The 18,467-nt window shown below is 41.7% G+C and overlaps 1 protein-coding gene across 1 annotated transcript in view; it reads right to left on the reverse strand.

Moving 5' to 3' along the window:
- Positions 1–4,728: 4,728 nt before the first annotated feature.
- Positions 4,729–18,467, reverse strand: part of EXT2 (exostosin glycosyltransferase 2) — an 80,242-nt gene continuing 66,503 nt past the window's right edge. The window contains exons 11-14 of the mRNA XM_069784665.1: positions 15,849–15,992; positions 15,171–15,299; positions 13,898–13,980; positions 4,729–7,574 (exon numbers count right to left, since the gene is read on the reverse strand). Of these exons, the coding sequence (XP_069640766.1) occupies positions 7,436–7,574; positions 13,898–13,980; positions 15,171–15,299; positions 15,849–15,992 (495 nt within the window). The 3' untranslated portion in view covers positions 4,729–7,435. The remainder of the gene's footprint in view (positions 7,575–13,897; positions 13,981–15,170; positions 15,300–15,848; positions 15,993–18,467) is intronic.

An 18,467-nucleotide genomic window follows, 5' to 3' on the forward strand; every position in this document is an offset into this window, starting at 1 on the left:
ATCTCCCGAAGTCCAAAGAGAAGACACCCGGAGCTGGCAGTGGGGGGACCTTCCCCCCTGAAAACACTCCTTTCTCCCACATTCCCGCAGGTCCAGCCACGCTCCCTCCCCTCCCAGCTCAGCTTCAGCAGAGGTCTCCAAGCGTCGGCCACCCTCTCCTCCGCCCCGGCTCTGCCAGAGGTGCCTGCCGGCAGCCAGACGCTGCTCGCTGGGGCTGCAGGGCGGGCTGAGCCCTCTGGGCTTCACTTCTCTCCACACCAAGGGGGGGGGGCTTGTCTTGACCCCACGGGTTCCCAGGGCACATCTCTTGCCCCATCGCAACATAGGGAAAATTGGGTTCTGGGAGGGCCCTTTCTGCTGCTTTCGCACCGTCAATCAACTCAGCTGTGACCCCAGTTCCTTCAGACTCCACGGACCCACCAGCACCGGCACCAGTAAGAGCCCAAGGCCCTGCACCCAGATTCTGGGTGAACTGGAAAGTGCCCTTTGTGTTTAGGGAGAGCTGAGAAGGTGCCCAGCAGCTGTCAACAACCCACCAAGACCCACAGAGCCCTTCTGGCCTTTCCATCAGTTGGCTGGGAGCATCAGCTAGGTTCAGATGGAGCATGGCTGTTTTCCATCTCGCAAAGAAATGGATAATGCAGGTGCTGTTGCAAGCTTATCCATTCCTCTCACTTGTAGGAGAAAAATTCCTTCCCTCCCCAAGCACTCAAAGCCAGACTCTCCAGATGTTGGCAGAATTCAGACTGTTGAGAGCCTAAAGCCAGTTTCAGCAACATCCTGGTTGCATGGGTTTACATCAGAAATTGCTCCTGGCCTGAAAGTTGCCAAAGAGCTAAAAGGTCTCTCCATAAACTCTAGATAGTGGCAGGACCCAGATTAGAAACGTGCATTCTTTTCTTGAAGCTGCACTTTCCTACTGGCATTACAGGAGTTTAAAACACATTGAAAAATTTCTCTCTGGGAGATGTGGCTACAGTACCTAGGTTAACGCGTTCCTTCTCTGCTGGAGAATATGACTTTGAGGCAGGGCAAAGTTCGGGCAGTTTTAATGAAAAACAATTTTTTCTTCCTGTAAACTAAAGAGATTTGTCTTTTTTCTTCCTCTTTTCAAAAGCAAGTTATTAACCTTTAAGCAGATGGATGTACAATAACCCTTCTCATTGGCAAGGAAGGTAAAAGCCATGCAAGGTGCATCTACTTACGGCCAGCTGGAGCCCACATGTAAAGGTGTTGCATTTAATCTGAGACAAACAAGTGTTTATTATTTGTGAAAGGATCTTCCACTTTCTCTTGCTTTTCAGTTCGTAACTTACTCATGGGGCAAAGACAGATGCTCCAAGTTAGCAATCTGCTCCTTTTGCTGTAGCCTTGCTGAATTCCTGGATCTCATTTTACGGTCCTTTCTGCTTCAGACCTTTTCCCCTCCCTGTTTGTATGAAGCGTGGCAAAGGCGGTATTGTTCCTGTCAGTCCTCAGCTGAAGGCACCCAGCACTAACTGTGCCTGGCACCCAGCCGAGACCTGGCCCTCCCTTTGAAAGAAAGGTTTCACAAGAGAAGGACCCCTAAGTTTTCAAACAGCCAGTCCAGTGTTTGTATGAGTGTATGTATGGCTATACGGACACGCAGAAGGGAATACAGAGCCTTTGGCCTGAAAACCTCAGGTATCTTTCCAAGGGACTATGGGCTTATCTACCGGACGAACAGGAGATTTTCACGCTGGGCAAGTGGATATCCCTAAGTGGCACTTTTCAGTCAGTCCCAAACTTTGGGTTTTAGTTTTACAGGTTCCCATTGCTGCACAGAATGGGGGTGGGAGGCAGAAGAGATAAGCTTCATCCTTAAAAGCACAGGGTGCAACAGCAACCACACCTCTCAATCACACATGAAAAACCTCATGCGGGTCTGTGTATTCCAAGTTCTTCACACCTTTGTTGGTCAAATGGTGCAGCTTTCACCTTTTTCCAGTTCCCCACCAACTAAAATTTCGGTTAAAAATCCAATAGATGTGACTTAATTATTAAGCTGGTATTTTCTTTTTCTTACGACTCTGTAGAAGTAGTCACAACATGGATTATTTCTCTTTACAGACACCTGGTTCTCCCCTTGCCCACCTTACCTGTTGTCTTCCCCCCTGCATACGGTCTGGTACTGAGCACCGATTCAAGTTCAGAGATGTAACAAAATCATGACCAAGTTGCATTGATCTCAGTCCACAGTCACTGCAGGGTTGTCATGCTTGTCTGGAGCAGGAACACTTCCTATTTATGCAAGTAAACAGGCATTTAGAGTGAGTAAAGGAAAGTTGAAGGAGAATTACTGGATCCTTTTCCAGACAAATGAAGACAGCAAACAGGCAACCTTGCAGGGAGAACCTTTGAGCTGCACTGTTTTCAGTCGGAAAACTCCCTGCGTGCTGCTAGCTCCATGCCACTCCACTTAATTGCTTCAATTGTCGCTGTTATCCTTTAATGGGAAACATAACTCCCTTTCAAAGCAACCACAAGAAGCTGCAGACAGGGGAATCCTGAAGATCAGTAGAGGTGGGACTGCATTACAGCCATTTCCATCAGGCTGAAATTACACAGAGTTCATCAGGAATGTCACTAAATGGCTTCAAGCCAGGGCAGGCTGAATCATGCTGACACTGAAAGTCAAGGCTAACGGTCCTCTACATTGGTATTGAGCTACCCAAAGCTCCAAACAAACAATAGTTCAGACAAAAGCACGGCTGTTCTGCTAAAACACAGCCTTGGGATACTGGCGTTCAATGCTGGTTTTACGCACCCAACTCCTAATGCCTTGGGTATATGACAGCTTCTCCTCATTTCCTTATGTGCAGTTACAGGTAAGAGGCTGATCGTACCCAAGCTCAATTTATCGTGCTCAGATACAGCAGCGGCAGGCATCATAAAAAGAACTTACACCATCCTACATGCACTCCCAACAGCATGAGATACAGCTGAAGGATCCACGACTCAACAGTAAAGCAAAAGTGTTCTAGCTGATTTTTCTGCTAAGCAAATGTCACCTCTGTCTACATACCAATGTTAGCAAGAGGTTTAAAGTGACTACCTGCTCATGGGATAACTTTCAGATCCTACAGAAAGATGCAAAGAATACTGTGTTCAGAGTTTTCTGGCAGTTCTTGACAGAATTTTTTTTTTCCAGACTAAAAATTAAAAAGAAAACACAATATAGGTGGAACACTTGCCTAGGATTTGCTCAGCTCTTCCCAGCTCTTCAGGATCAGACTAAAGTTAGCAATTGGACCAATTGGATGCTCGCTTTCTAGCATATATTTAATCTAACACAACTTTGCAGAATGTTTTTTTTCTTGCTTTAAGTACACGGAGGAGACTACCCATGATTGCAAGAAGTACCTGTAGTTTACATTTCAGTTTACAAAATAACATACTTTGCAGCAGTCCTAGTAAAATTTTAAAACGCAAGTCTTTAAGAATGATCAAAAAAATTCATACTCACCATCTGATCTCTGACTAGGGCATTTAAAATCCATTTTCTCATCAGCACCGTCACTTCTAGTTTTTCTTTCCCGTTATTGTGCTGTAGCCCTGTTACGACAGCAGCTTCCATGTGAAAGGATTGGACAGAAGATTTATGCAGCACCAATTAACTATTCTGAGATCTTTCCTGATCAAAAGATGCTCTACTTGTGAGAAGTACCCAGGGTACCAGACATTCATTATGGAGGACATTCATGCCAAATCTCAAAGGTATTTTTAACATCAAAATTGCCCACCTAAATCCATTTTCATGTGTCTCAGTGTAGCATTTTTCCAGAGTGCTCAACGCTCACCAACACAGCCTAAAAGCAAAATGAGTCAGAAGTACTGAGCATCACTTAAATCCCAGCTTGCAATTATTTTGGTATCTGTGTCTCCAAGGCCCTTGAGTTTAAAAGGCCCTTGAACTGATAATTGACAGGGATAAACGAGTTGCTGCAGTAAAGCATATTTGAACCGCACCGGCAGAAGCATCATGGATGGCAGCAGGTTCAAAATCAGGAGCTGGAGATGGTGAGAGAGAGTAATTCAGAACATTAGGGCTTGAATTGGCACATCCTGTAATGAGAGAGTGGAGCCGTGAGGAAGGAAAGAGTCAACACATTGTAGGGAGAGTTGGTGATGCTAAAAACGTATCCTTAAGACTCACCATGACTGGCAGGGCAAACACTGCGGCACATCACACTCCTTGCTGTGCACAAGTAGCAAGGTGCGCCAGGCACACACACTGCCTTTTTGCCGCATGCTCTGCGGGGACAGTGCTGCAACGCTTCTGGAAACAAAAGAGCTGCCACCGCACTGGATTCCACAATCTCAGTGACTCAGCCAAAGCTCTTTTCTCAGAAGCACAATTCTTTAACGTTTGCTGTCTCTCTTCACAAAAAGAGAAAAGGATCTGTTCCCTATTTCTCCAAGATGAATGCTACTGTCAAATCTTGGCGGAAAATTAGAGTAACAACTACTCTCCCCAAAAAGGTGACTGGGATGAATTCGTGCAGAGAAAACTTCTACTTCAAAGACAACCATCCAACTCCAGTTACAGGAAAGACAAAATATTGACAGATCTTTCTAAAATACACTGTGGATATTCAAGTTTAACACAGATTTATGTAGCAAAACAGCCTGTCACTGCAATCCTCCCTTCTAAATGCATTCATGTTTCCTTGTGCTGCTCCAGAAGTGAAATACAACAAACTCTCCTTGGATTTACTTTTTAATATACCAACATTAATTTTTTTTTTAATAACATATATACAATGAAAAGTTAAAAATGATCTTAAAGATTGACAACAAACCCATTCCAAATCAGACGTACACATACATCTTACCCTTACAGATTTTGCATCAAGAACATCACAGTTATAAACGTAGAGGGGAAGTAGGCCATTTTACAAATATTTTTACAGTCAACTGCCCAATTTTCTCCACGGCACAAATCAGAGACAAGTCACCACCTAAATGAGGTGGCCCTATAAAAGCAACTAAAATACCAAAGGGCAAAACATGGTTGATAGGGGTCACTGGGCATTCTGTGGAAGGGCAATCCACTCAGATGTTTTAGGATGCAGGTACACAGACCTGTTGCTTTTTTACTGACCTGAGATTACAGATGAGTTTAGGAGGGTTGGTTAGGTAGCCCCCAGCTAAAACCATTCCACCAACTATTTCAAATCCTCCGTGTCTCTTAACACTCTGTGCAAATGTGCACTTTTTACTGGCTTACTGAGAAAGAACCGAGAAGTCACAGCAGCTTCACAAGTCTGCATAAGAAAGATGTTGTAACTCAGTTAAACTGCTAAGGCCTGCCAAGCTGAGACCAGCCCCAAAAGAACAGCCAAAACTGAAGTGACTACTGCACTGTCACAGCTACTCTTTCAAGGCAAAATTCTCAGGGGAAATACGCCAGTATCTCCTGATGCTCAATCACCGGGACATAAATCAACAGGAAGACTGAGAAAGTTCATGTGAATGAACCTGAGAGGGTGCAAAGGCGAAACAGTGAGCGACAAACCTTCCTCTCTATCTTGTGATACCCACTGAGCAGGCAGCAGTTGTTGTCACTGCAACAGCTACCCTCCTAGCTCCCCAATAGCCCCTTCCCACAGCAACTTAGGAACGAAAAAAAGACTGCAGCGCAAAACATTTAGTAGTAATTAAACGTTCCCAGAGAATTGAACGATACAGTTTACAGGCACATCCCAGGGGAGTTATGAAGTGAAGCATCCCCTCAGAGCTATTGTTCCAATATGATTTTCATTCACAGCACATCCACTGCATTGGGCAATAAGATAAGTCTTAGTGGGGGTGAGACAAATAGGAGCAGATGTTTCCTGTTTCTAGCCTGACTTTCATTTGGTTTCTGTCATTGCTGCGTATCCAGCTTAGGAGAGGGGGTGAACCGTGATGCCTAACACTTGTCCTATTGTTTGGGGTTTGGCAAAATCTGAGGAATAAGGTTGCTTGCAGTGTAACAGAAAAACAGCCCATCAAGTAGGATGTCTCTGTAACTGGCAGCAATGGAGGTTTCAAAAGACAGTGAAATCACCCTTATCTGGTAACATACATTTTATCAGTGGAGCTGGAAAAGAGATTCCTTTCTCAGCCCGACTTGGGATCACCTTTAATATCAAAGCGAAACAGTAACAGTCCAGGCAATTTTATTTCTAATTTGGTTGCATTTAGTTTTCTAATTCAGGTTAATTTCAGTATTGAGAAACAATTCCAATGCTCATAAGAAATGTAAAGCTTCTCCAAAAGCCTTCCTAAGCTATATATTTCAGTGGCAGCCTGTGGCAATGGGTTCCTTAAATTACAAGCAAAGACCCAACAGTTTTCCCAACAATGGTAATTTACAGGAGTTTGTAAATGTGCGTTAATAGTGTCTTGTATGTACACAAATCCCTGCACATTGAAGCTGTAACTGGGAATTTCTGTAAATTTAAGTGTTTTACAAATCAATACTACAACACGCTGCTTGCTGAAGAGGACTCAGCTGCGAAAAACTTCATTTCATAGCTGTTGTTCCTATGTATGGCTACAATGTAAAACTGTAACCTGACCGTTGTTTTGAAAATGAAAATAAAAAATATAATAAGACTGAAAGATACATCTTTTTCTGTATAATACAGCTAGTTTTGACGTAGAGTCACAGTCTTTTGCACCGATGCAGCAGAAAACCTGAGATTTACGCAGGAAGAAGAGGTGCAGCAATTGGAGTTCTGTCCTGCAGGTCTCTGCTTTGAAGGAGACCGTCCTCCCAGCTGCTGTGCGTCTCAATTTGCAACAAAATAATTTAAGTAACACAAAATGCTTTGCCCTTTAAACCATGTGACAGCACACAGATTTTTGTTGTTGACATTGTAAAAAATAAACATTTGTCTCACTATGCAGAAGAAAATATTTGTTACACAGTTACTCAAGCCAACAATTAAGATCAAAAGACAGAGGCCCACCAACCGCACAGGCAATAAGCTCCTCCCAAAAGAGAGCAGCTATACATTGCAGACAGCTGCTTTGAATGGATGGATGCGTAACAAACCAGAGAGCTGCAGCACATTTGATAGAAGAGGTCAGTCATGCCAGTCAGACCACAGAGAGCGAGATTCTGCTTTATTCTTCCAGGTGCACAGCCTCCTTTAGAGAAAAGTGTGTGTTTGACATTTCTGGGAGGACCCACGAAATGGGTTGCTCAGTCCTCTGTGAGCAACAGAGAAGCAGTTGTTCGGCTTTCCATTACATCTTTGTGCAAGGCAAAGGGAAGACAACATACCGGAATACAACATTAATTCCCATCTCCCTCAGATGTAACCCACTTTCTAGCAATTTTTTTCTTCAGGGTCTTATATTATTCCTCATAGCACCTTTTCAGCTGCCATTTTCATCACTCAGGTTTGTCTCACAGCTGCCTTTACAAGCTGCCGATATTGGGAAAGCTCTTCAGTTTCTCAGGAAAGTCATCTTTGTACAGGACAGGGTCAGCACGGTGCTCCACCACTTTTAGAGGCATGGTCCCAAAGACAGAGGCAAACTTATTGATGCATTCAGATCTGGTGAAAGGGAAAGCAGTGTAATTAAGAACCCCAACAACTGGGCTGGCTACCAGCTCCCACACCAACATAACTGGTAGAAACCCTCCCTCTTGCACTTGGAAGTATTTCAGCCATGCTGGCTACTAATAAATAAAAAGAGAGCCTCACTGCAGAGAGAACCGAAAAGAAGCTGGTGTTCTTTGATTTATCCATTTAATCACAGAGACGAGCAAGGGGATGCTGGCAGCAGCACATGTGCACATGGAGGTCAAAGCTTCCCTTCTCCCTCCCCCTAGAATTCCAGTCATTCTTAAAGCAATGTACATGCTGTAAACCAGAACAGATTAACTGCCAACATGTCTCTTAAAGGGCCACTGTTGGGTCAATTTGGCTCATAACGAAGGTTTTGCAAAAACCAAGCCTTTGTGAAAACGGAGTTCTGAAAAAAAAAAAAAAAGCCTGGGTTTTTTTCAGGCTTCTTCAGAAGCTCTATCTTTTCCCACAAAAATAAACATGCCTCAGTGTATAGGTAGCGCTGATTGTACTGTAACTTAAAAGTGAAGCTGAATTAAAACTACAAAATGAAACCAACTAGTTTATTTTCCTTGTCTAAATGAAGAGATATTAAGCAGTAATGCATCACATTAGCACAAAAGAGATTGGACCACTGATGACTCTTTCAGTTTTAATCATCTCAGGTGTCAGTAATGCTGTGGAAGGAAACAACCATGTGCTTCAAAAAACAAGCAAACAGATGTTTAACCTTACATCGCTCCTTTAACTCTTTCACAGTACCTGTGAAAGGCACAGTACCTGTGGAAGCAAGGCAGGGAAAACTTGGCTCATCTCACCTCAGCCAGTGCTCAGCTAACATTAGCAGCACACTTTATAAAATAGCTTTTAAGAACTTCACACACCAAGAATCGTGACAACCGTCCCCAACACATAACAGAGACAGCTACAAGAAAACAGGTCACATTTCTTTTGCCGCTCAAAAGGGAAGACAAAAAAGAAATGAGTACTTTGACTCAGCTACAGGGGCTGACGTGCTGCAGGCGGTCCCAGAGCAGGTCTCGCGCTCTCCAACCAATGCACCCTCTCCCGACCCCTTCGAAGGGTTAGGGGGTCACTACGGCTCCAGGATAATTTTCCCTAACAGACCCGGTCAATCACACCAACTGAGTGTGACAGTTTTGTGATGGGGACTGCTCAACACTGCCCCAAACACTCTTTTGAAGTAGATGGGACAGCAAGACTGGTTTTCAAAATCAATTCCTCAGCCTCTGAGCCATCCCATGGCTCCCTCCTTAACTAGAGTAAATGACTGGAAAACACAAAGCCCAGGTTGTTAAAGTGCTACGTTTCTACATAGCTGTTTCAAGCTATAATGTCATATTTCAGGCCATTTTCTGGCCCGAGAAAAGTGTCAGGAAACTACTTCATATGGGGTGATACCTGAATAAAGTATTTATACAGGTAAATGCAGATATTTCACTTCCTGCTACCTTCTCATCTCCTCATACTTCTTCCTACTTCCAGATTCAAATCTTTGGACTAGGAAACAAATGAATTCAAAGTGTAAGAGGAAACCGTGTGCAGTGGGAAGCAACCTCTAGACCCGGGACAAGCACTACTTGCTCCAGGGTAGCACGGATCTGAAACAGCAAAGGAGCCACCAGTGAGGACTGAAGCAAAGAGACCCAAGTAGCTGTTCAACGTCTGCAATAATGAGGTGAACGACTGGGAGGGTGAGCTTTGGGCCCTGGGCACAGAAAGGTTATGGTAGCATGGAGAGCAGGAACTGAGTGTTTTCTCCAGGAACACTAAGCAGTTTCTCTTGCCTCCATGAGATGCCCAACATGAGATACCTTAAAACAGATCTGATTTTCAGATAAGGTCAGACTTCCAAATCATCTGTTACTTCTGAGAAACATAGCTAACTGCAATCCAAGTTGCGTGTATTGGAGAAGTCTCGTGGCAGGAAACCCACAAACTTCACAGGCGAGGAGGTAGATGCGCTGGGAGATGTGCATGTGAGAAGTTTGCACAGCTGCTGGCCCTCACTGGTTTCTGGAATACCAGAATACTTCTAGTCTACTGGTTCAAATCCTGCCCCTGCCAGTAATGACTGAAAGACATTGTAATGTAACAGCTGCTGGGTGGCCGGTGTGAAATGAATTAGTTATCTCAGCCTGCTGCCTGGTAGGCAGGTGTCCACATCAGATCAGCCATTGTCACAGCCAGAACTAAGCGACACCCTCAGAGTGAAAGACAAAACTAAATGGATAGTGGAGACAAAATTGACCTCTTTCCTCCAGAGGTTATACTCCCAAATCAAAGATGAGGTCTTATGAGAAAATATCAAGATTAAACCCTTCTACAGCCAAACTTATGCTGGTGGCAAGACCATTCAAGCATACCAGTACAGTATCTTTAACCACCAAGAAACCATTTCATTGTTAAAGAAATGAAAAAAATGAAAAATGGAAAAAATCAGTATGTTTTAATCACTCTGGCTGAATCGGAAAAGCTAGTCCTCAGGAAATATCAAATTCAAAGATCAGAAACAGGCTTTTTTAGATGAACGAAACATCATACACAAGCCACAAAACGTGTTCAAAGGAAAGTCGCCTCTTTCCAAAAATTTAATCTCCTGCACTGAACTAAATCACTTCAATTCCAAAGCCTTTGCCACTTTTGGACAATATAAACCAGAAAGGATACCTAGAACATTAAATATTCAAAGCTGATAGCTGGGTAGCCAAGAGAATGTAACATGTCATCTTAATATGGAGGGAAGGTGTTTTTCTTGGCTGTGTTGATATTTTTTTGCAAATTCATACTAACAGACATATGTTTGCTTCCAAGAACTATTCTTTTGTTTTCCTCGCTCTGCCGACAACATGCAGTTGTGCTCGACAAAGAATTAAGATTGTGCGAACTCAGAAATTGAGAGCCCTGTTGCCTCTAGCAGACTGGGTGAACTTCATGTCTGTTAAGGTCTCTCTTAATCGGTTTCCTCTCCCTTACAACCCAAATATTTTTTGGTAGGGTAACTCTGCACCTGCAGCCTTTGGCCAACTGTTACCTGGTCAGTTTGCCTCTTAAGGGAATGGCTTCCTATTTTGACTCTAACAAATACTTCCATGTCCTACATAAGACACTGCTGTTAATGTTGCTGCAGAAGCAGCTCAGCCCTTTGTTGTATTTACTGTACAGGCAGTTGCCCTCTAGGCTGCGTTTTACAGAGTTCTCCATTTTTGAGAGCCAGATGCAAAGATGCTAAAGGCAGAAAACTTGTTGCTACTTAAACAGCACCTGTAAATACAGGGATTATGAGATCCTCCTACGGCTTCTTCTGTGACCTGATGTAAAGGCTAACCTAGGGCAAGAAGGGGATTCTTGGTTCAAAGCTTTCTTTAGCTCATGTATTTTAATGATGGAGCTTGATAACCCTGTGGACTGAAGTCTTTCATTTATCTCAGAGAAATTACACAGCAGGAAGAATAGCCGCAGTGGCTTTCCTACGATTCCCTGTAAATATCCTTCAGTATTGGTCAAAAAAAAAAATAATCTCTTAATAAGAGGCAGAGTTTAACTGTACCGTCTCTCCTTTGTCTCTGCTGGAAGTGTCAAAAGGCCCAACAGAACTGGTTAGTTACATGTCCTTCCTGGACAGATCTCCACAACTGACTTCTCAAACCTTTCGCACTTACAAAACAATCATCAGGCAGTTGCTGGGCATCTCTCTGCTATTTCTGAACCAGAAACCTGACACTGAACGTTGTGCATGCCCATGACAACCCTGATAAACTGTTTGTTTCACAAACAGAAGGTTGATCCCTGGATATCCGGGCAAGTAATTAGCTCAGACTACCTGCTCACTATTTCTGAATGCTAAAAACCGAGGAGTCAGGCACTTTGGGAAGCTGCAAGTGAAGCTGATAATGGCTCTTTGCCTGATACCCCAGGTATTGTTCTCGGCACCCAACACTGTAAAGTTATTCTTTTATAATATGACAAGGATTCCCTGATGCATGCACTTTTTCCATTCAGCTTCTCTCCTGACCCTGAAAATAGCTGGTGTGCGTATACATAAACATACATACATATATATATATATGAGCCATAAGAGCCTTACTCACTGCTAAGTTAGGAAAATTTGCTCTAGGAGTTGCTATCATTTACTATCCACTTAAAATGAATAGCTAGCTTAGAAGATTGAAAAAAAGATACCCTTTCAGGTTTTCATATAACTCCTATATATTGAAGATAGATAACAACAACGCAGAGCGAGAGGATATTAGGTGTAGCACGTAGTTTCAGTATGATATTACTGATCTTCAAAATGAAGCCTGAATACACCCAAACTGTATATCCCCCCAGATTTTCTCCTGCACTCAGACTCTATCCCAGCATATACTCCTTTGGCTGGGCAAATAAAAGTATGTGCATTTGCAGTCGATCTAACATTTCCCACAGCCCAGTTATCTCCACTGTTGGAATCTACAGAGAAGCAGAGCAACAGTTTAAACGTGTTCTCAATAAACTGTCCATGATACTTTACTCTAAGGATACAAGAATTGCTATAGACATGGAAACCTGACCTTTACCCTGCATCCTAATGCACTTCGGAGCAAAAAGCACTTTTTCATCTTCTGTTTTTTATAGTGTTTACCTTAATAAGAACCTAGCTCACAACCAAAACTCCTATGTGCTGTAACGCTACTAGTATGATCATAGGAAAGCTCAACTGGCTTCAGGTAGTCCATCCTGTAAGCCAGTGCAGAATTGCTAGACACAGGGCAACCTCTTGTGCTTCCCCTTCAGCTAAAATTTAAGATCTAAAAAGCTTCCAGCCTCTTCCTTAAGAAATTTTCTGCAGAGTAAATTTTACCATCTTAATGTGATATGTTTCACTTCCAACCTGCATACTCCTTTTTTTTAATCCAGCCTTATTATACATCCAGTCTAAATACTTTGTCACTAACTTTGGCGGTTATGCTCTTCAATACCTGGTATGATGCTTGGTTAATAATCAATTAGCCAAACTACAAATGTGTTTGCATGTGTTGTCTAATGTGTTTTTACACATCAGACACATGTATGCCCTCTTCTTGTAAATAAGCCCCCAACCTACTAAGCAGTTTTGCATTAATTCATTGCATGTATTACAGTACATAAATATCATTTACATTGCTAAAGGCCAGTAAATGGATCCAACACTTTAAATTTGTTGAGTACTTCAGAGAAGGACAGAAAAAAAGCTCACTATTAAGATGATTACTGGTATGATAACCATGTTATGTCTCTCAGTGCACATCTGAAATGGCCTATTTTAAATGCAGGCCAGATTTTATTTTGTAACCTCTTCTGGGTGGTCTTTTCCAGCACTATGGCTACCCCTGTTTACCTACCTCATCAATTCTATGGCTGCAAATTATTTTTCCCAAAGTTTGCAAGAGAGATGCAACAGCCCAAGAAGCCCAAGGTGAAATGCCTTTGTCAGTCCTAGATTGCAGGTTAATTCCACCCAATAACTAGTATGTACATTTATTGCCAGATATCCCTTTTCAAACATGGGCATTGAACAGCTTTGTAAAAGTGAAGAAACTGTCTCTTGTTTTACGCGTTCAGAAGCCAAGGCAGAGGAAAGTTTAGTGTCTTGGTCAAGGTTGGGAAGCCATTTTACTGTAAAGCAGGGAATGCAACTCTTATAGTTACCAACTTTCAGTATTTCACTCTAAATAGTCACTGCCCTTCCAAATACATACTTCATTTCAAAATTAAATTCTCACAAAAATATAATAATGCTGCCATTGTTAAAAAATGTGACATGCAATTGTGCAGGCAAATGCCCTTCATTAGTGGAAGCAAAGTGCTTCACAATCTTTGGAGGAAAGACAATGTAAAAAAAATTCAAATAATGTTATTAATAATCTATATCCTTGTTACTCTTTGGTAAGCTTGCAACTGTCTGGTTTAAAAAAAAACAAATCTCATACACATTACAGCTGATACTCCACGGTAAAACAGAAATGTGGTATTACTGAAGGTACTGCCAGCAACCTGAATTTCACATGTGTCCTATAGGCTTTACAGCAAAGCTGCTAAAAATTGTGCCCTTCTAAAGTCCTTTCTTGTAGTAGTCCACTTTTCAGTGTCACATCATCCATTGTAGGAATGACTTATGCTGATCAAATCCATGCAACATTCTTTCAAAATCAGTAATGTACAGAAATACAATCAATGAGCGTTTTTGATCCTAATTTAATGAGACACAGGGTAAGATTCTAGGGATCAGAACGAGGCAATCAGAGGAATAAAGGGTGGTCACTCACCTTTCCACCATGTGTGTCTGGTCCAGTGATAACCCATCAATTGCTGTGCATTCTGGACATTTGAACTTCTTTCGTGGGGTCACCTGCAGAAAGGCATGCCAGATATCATCAAATATCAACAGAAGGGACATTAATCTCCTAGCACAGAGAGCAGCGCAATACCTCTGAACACGCCTGCAGTGTAAGCTGAGCTGTCTCAAAAAGGGGGGGATAAAAAAAAAAAAAAAAAAAAAGGCACTCCATTCCTCCATTCAGTTCCATCTGGCCCGGCTGACTGAAAAATTCACAGGGGCCCAATAAAAACGGCTTGGAGGGGTTTTTCCTTCTGTAACTGAAAAGAAGTGGCGATGACAAGCTCCTTAATTCCTGTTTAATGACTGTTTTCTCACTGCCAAGGTCCCTGTATAAACACCATTTGTTCTTGCAGCCATAACAGCGATGAAATATAGCTTCCCATACTTCACCGTAACATTAATCCAACAGACGCTCTTTTGCTCACTCCAGTAAATAGCTGACTGGCGAACTCTGCAAGACTCTCCGAATTGCACAGAGGTGCCAAATTACTCTGCTGTGCCCTCATACAGCTCAAAAACTTTTTCACCAAAAACACACACTTTATCTTCTAAAGACTTTTCTAGGAAATGCAGCCACCAGTCCCAATAAATGATGATGGACAAATGGGAAAACGGACCCTGCTAATTGAAGTAACGCCTGGTGGCCTCTAAATCTCATTCCAAGTTGACATGCTTTGAAATGAATGTACAGAGTGAATGTCCAGACCTGAAAACGTGTCGAAACATGTCAGGAAATTAATTCAGGGATAAAAAGTTCATTTAAAGCTGATCTTGCAATTAACATTCTTGCAATTAACATTCCTATAAATCAGCTGTTGCCAGACTGTGACAGAGCGAGCTGTGGACAGTTGGCAATTTCTTTCCTCTAGTGATCTCAAATAGTTAAAATATATGTATGCGGGTGTGTATAGATACACACACATATATATAGCTACCATTTAAACTACCTTTTTTATACCTCATCTAGATGGCTAAAATAACCACCAGAAACAACTGGTAAAAACCAATTCTTCCCAGTTAGCATGAAAGTTTTACTGAAAGGGCTTTTCTACCATGGAAGGAGAACAAGACACCATACCAGGGGTAAATGAGAGAAAAAGGAAGATAAAGTAATATATTGAAGCCTACTAAATAAATTTATATGAGTATGTACATCATGTTTTTAAACTCTGTAAAGCTAAACTGCAGAAAAGTCCCACCTTAATGACGGATTTGCCAGTGACATTCGCCACTAGAAAATTCATGGCAATATCTTCACAATTCATATGAGCATCCACCCAATTCTTGATGTCTCCAGGCATTTTGTAGGTGTAAAGGTAGTTGAAATACTGCAGGATAGAGGGAGAGAGAGAGAAGATAATTTGAAATACAGATGCAGTAACTATAAGACTCTAAATATTTCAGCCGCTGAACAGCAGGCAGCTAAGGATGGATTATGGGCAAACTGTGATACTGCCTTCAGCCAAGGACTACTTTAGCAGATAGAAAAAAAATTTTGGGGAGAGTAATTGCATAATTACTCCTTTCCTGACCAGCATACAAATTTCTTTACAATTGGTTTTCTTTCCTTACACTGCCAGCTACAAAGCCACATTCACTGCAAAATTTGCTATGTAGTTAGTTACAGGTCATGCAAACTGGCAAAAGCTCTTCTGTAAGTTCATGAAAGTAATGGTTTTTTTTTTTACAGGCAGAGACAAATCAGTTGTTTTCACAGCAACTGAGAGGCTTAGGGAAAGTTTGCAATCGGCTCCCCGATTGTTGTAGAAAACATAATCATGGCACCACAAAACACTCACAGAACAATGACAGACACACATACAGCTCTTTAAAAAAGGTTCATGTTGTACCTTAGTATACTACAAGTTGTATATTACCTTGTGATAAAACGCTGCTCCAGTGAGCACCATTGAGACTTCATTGGTCCATTCTGATTCATATTTCCATTTGTTCATCTCATGGTCCCAAAGATGCAGGCGGCCTGGATATCCAACCAACCTGTCAGGGAACTCACGCCAAACCTGAAGAGAAAAAGACATGACACACTGCTGACTAGGTCCACACAGCAAGCAAACGCAAATGTGCGGATGCAACACATCTTGCTTTGGGAGGGTAGCGTTACAGTGGTGCAAAGATCACTTCAATTCTTCTAAGTCCCAATTCTTGGAATAGGAAGCTGCCAAGCTTGCTTTGGAAGGACCCTACAATTCAGGTAAGCCATACCCCGGAGCAAAAGGCCACTAAATCAATACTAACTTCCTTGTTGTAGAGAAATACAACCGACTATTCAAAAAGATTTTAATACTAACTAAACCCCAGCATGATTAAAACGGAACTTTTGATGTTAACTTCAGCAGATATGGCTACAACCTAACTACTTTCACAGCTGGCTTTGGATCTAACCAACCTGCTTCCTTTGATAGGAACAGGCTTATATTTTAATATTTCTGGTATTCTTTAGTGGGTGCTTGGATGGATCTACAGCTACATGGAAGGCCTCTTTGCCCTTGACTTGTTCCAGACAGCTGGATGCAATCAAGATACCATCCCTGTCACTCTATACATTATTTTGTAGCTGACTACAGGATCAAACACAGTAGACAAGAACAAGAAGGGCATCATTAACGCAACCCCAGTTCTCCACACTGCTGGCCACATTAAATAATGGACAATTTTTGCGTTAGGAAAAAAGGGAGAAAGGATTATAATTATTTAGAAGGGTCTGAATGCTATTTGCTTGCTAAACACACAGTTTGTCTTTTTGCGGATCAGTAATGAAGTTAGTATTTATCTGCATTATTTGCAGACAAATTACTCAAATTACTTGTCCTTTAATCCAAATAACTGCTAGGTTTGTTGGGAGAATACGAGTCTTGACTCTCCAACACACACTGTTAGGTCACAAGAATTTCTGTTTCAGGTTGGTAGTGTATAAACAAACACACACACCCCCAAAATTCATTGTGTATGCAAGATCAACTACAACAAGAAAATATCTCATAAATCTCCCAACGATCACTTCACTAGCAAACCTCTTTTCTTTGTACAAAAGGCAAGGGAACCCTACTGTTGAGTTTGCAGTAAAGAAAGTGTTACCTGGAATTTCACCATCCTGCAAACCTCACCTCATATCAGCAGTTCACTTTGGGAACTTTTTACATGCCAGTATGTTTCAGTTGAGAGGCCTGGACTGTAAGGACTCCACGCAAGTATTTTGTCAGAGTAAATATGATAAAACAATCAGCTTAAAGTTACTGCTTCTGTATCTAAATTTTTGTGATTCTGCATTACTATATACCTTTTCATCTACACATCTCAACACATTTTATTGCTGTCAGTTAATATAGCTTCAGAATCCCATGATGAGAGCAGTTATTATTTCAAACGTACAGATGAGGAAACCTGCCAAAAATTATACAGGAAACAAGAATGGGAACCAGATCTTCTGACTCCCTGACTTGTACTTTATCCAGAAATCAATCTTTCTAGACAGTTCTAGGGCACAAGTACTGGGAGAGTATTTAAATAGGACAACGCTCTAACATAGAGAGCTCGTGAAAGCAGAGATTATTTGGAACTCAAGGAAGAGAATTCATAGGACATTGTTGCAAGTTGGTGCCATCAGCTAATTATAAAAATAACAGATTTTTCGCAGGCAAGCCAGTGAGGGCTTGAGATAATGTTTTTGACATCATGTCAAAACAGCTAGTAAAGAACACAAAACCAAGGTATGGCCACTCCCTCTTTCAAAATTTTATTCCTCGCTTACCAGGACTCAAAAAATTAATGATTTAACTTTATCACTTTTTTAAACCTGACTATTAAAATGCCCATCTGCCAGCTGTTGAAAGGCACTACCACATAAGCTACTGAGGCTCAAGGGACCTGATAGAACACTACAGATCTGCACCGTACTGGGATAAGAATTTTTGTAGAGAGAATGGCATGTGTATTAAAGGCAGCTGAAAGAAAGATTAAACTCAGCTACTGCTTCCCAAGGGACTTCAGTGCCTTCACAACACAGAACCGTAGATTCATATCCCTTCTAGTTTTTGCCCTCGGTGTCATCTTCAAGAGTCCGAATGACATAAAATAAAAGCCAACTATAATGCACGTTACTTATACAGATTTCTTTGTATCACTGTAAGGCTCAACCCTACCCTGATTCTGGCCTCTGAAAATTGTCAGTTCGATGCATCTGAAAAATAACTTGGTTGCTTTAAACAAAGATTCCTTTTAAAAGTAATGCTATCAAAGTCAGTTGAAAAGCTTGGCTTTTTCATAATGTTCATCACTAGCTCATTCAATGGTAATTCCTGGAAAGGCTCCAAATAGCTGCATCCAGCTCATTGCCCAAATCCATACATATGTTTCGTGCCAAAATTAATATATACAGCTACTGCTTATAAGGAAGCTTTCAGAACAAAAATAGTGGTAATGATTCTTATACTACTCTCTATTTTGTACTACCGTCCATTTTCTTGTTTGATGGTTGC

The sequence above is a fragment of the Haliaeetus albicilla genome, chromosome 5 (genome assembly GCF_947461875.1).
Source record: "Haliaeetus albicilla chromosome 5, bHalAlb1.1, whole genome shotgun sequence".
NCBI classification, from domain to species: domain Eukaryota; kingdom Metazoa; phylum Chordata; class Aves; order Accipitriformes; family Accipitridae; genus Haliaeetus; species Haliaeetus albicilla.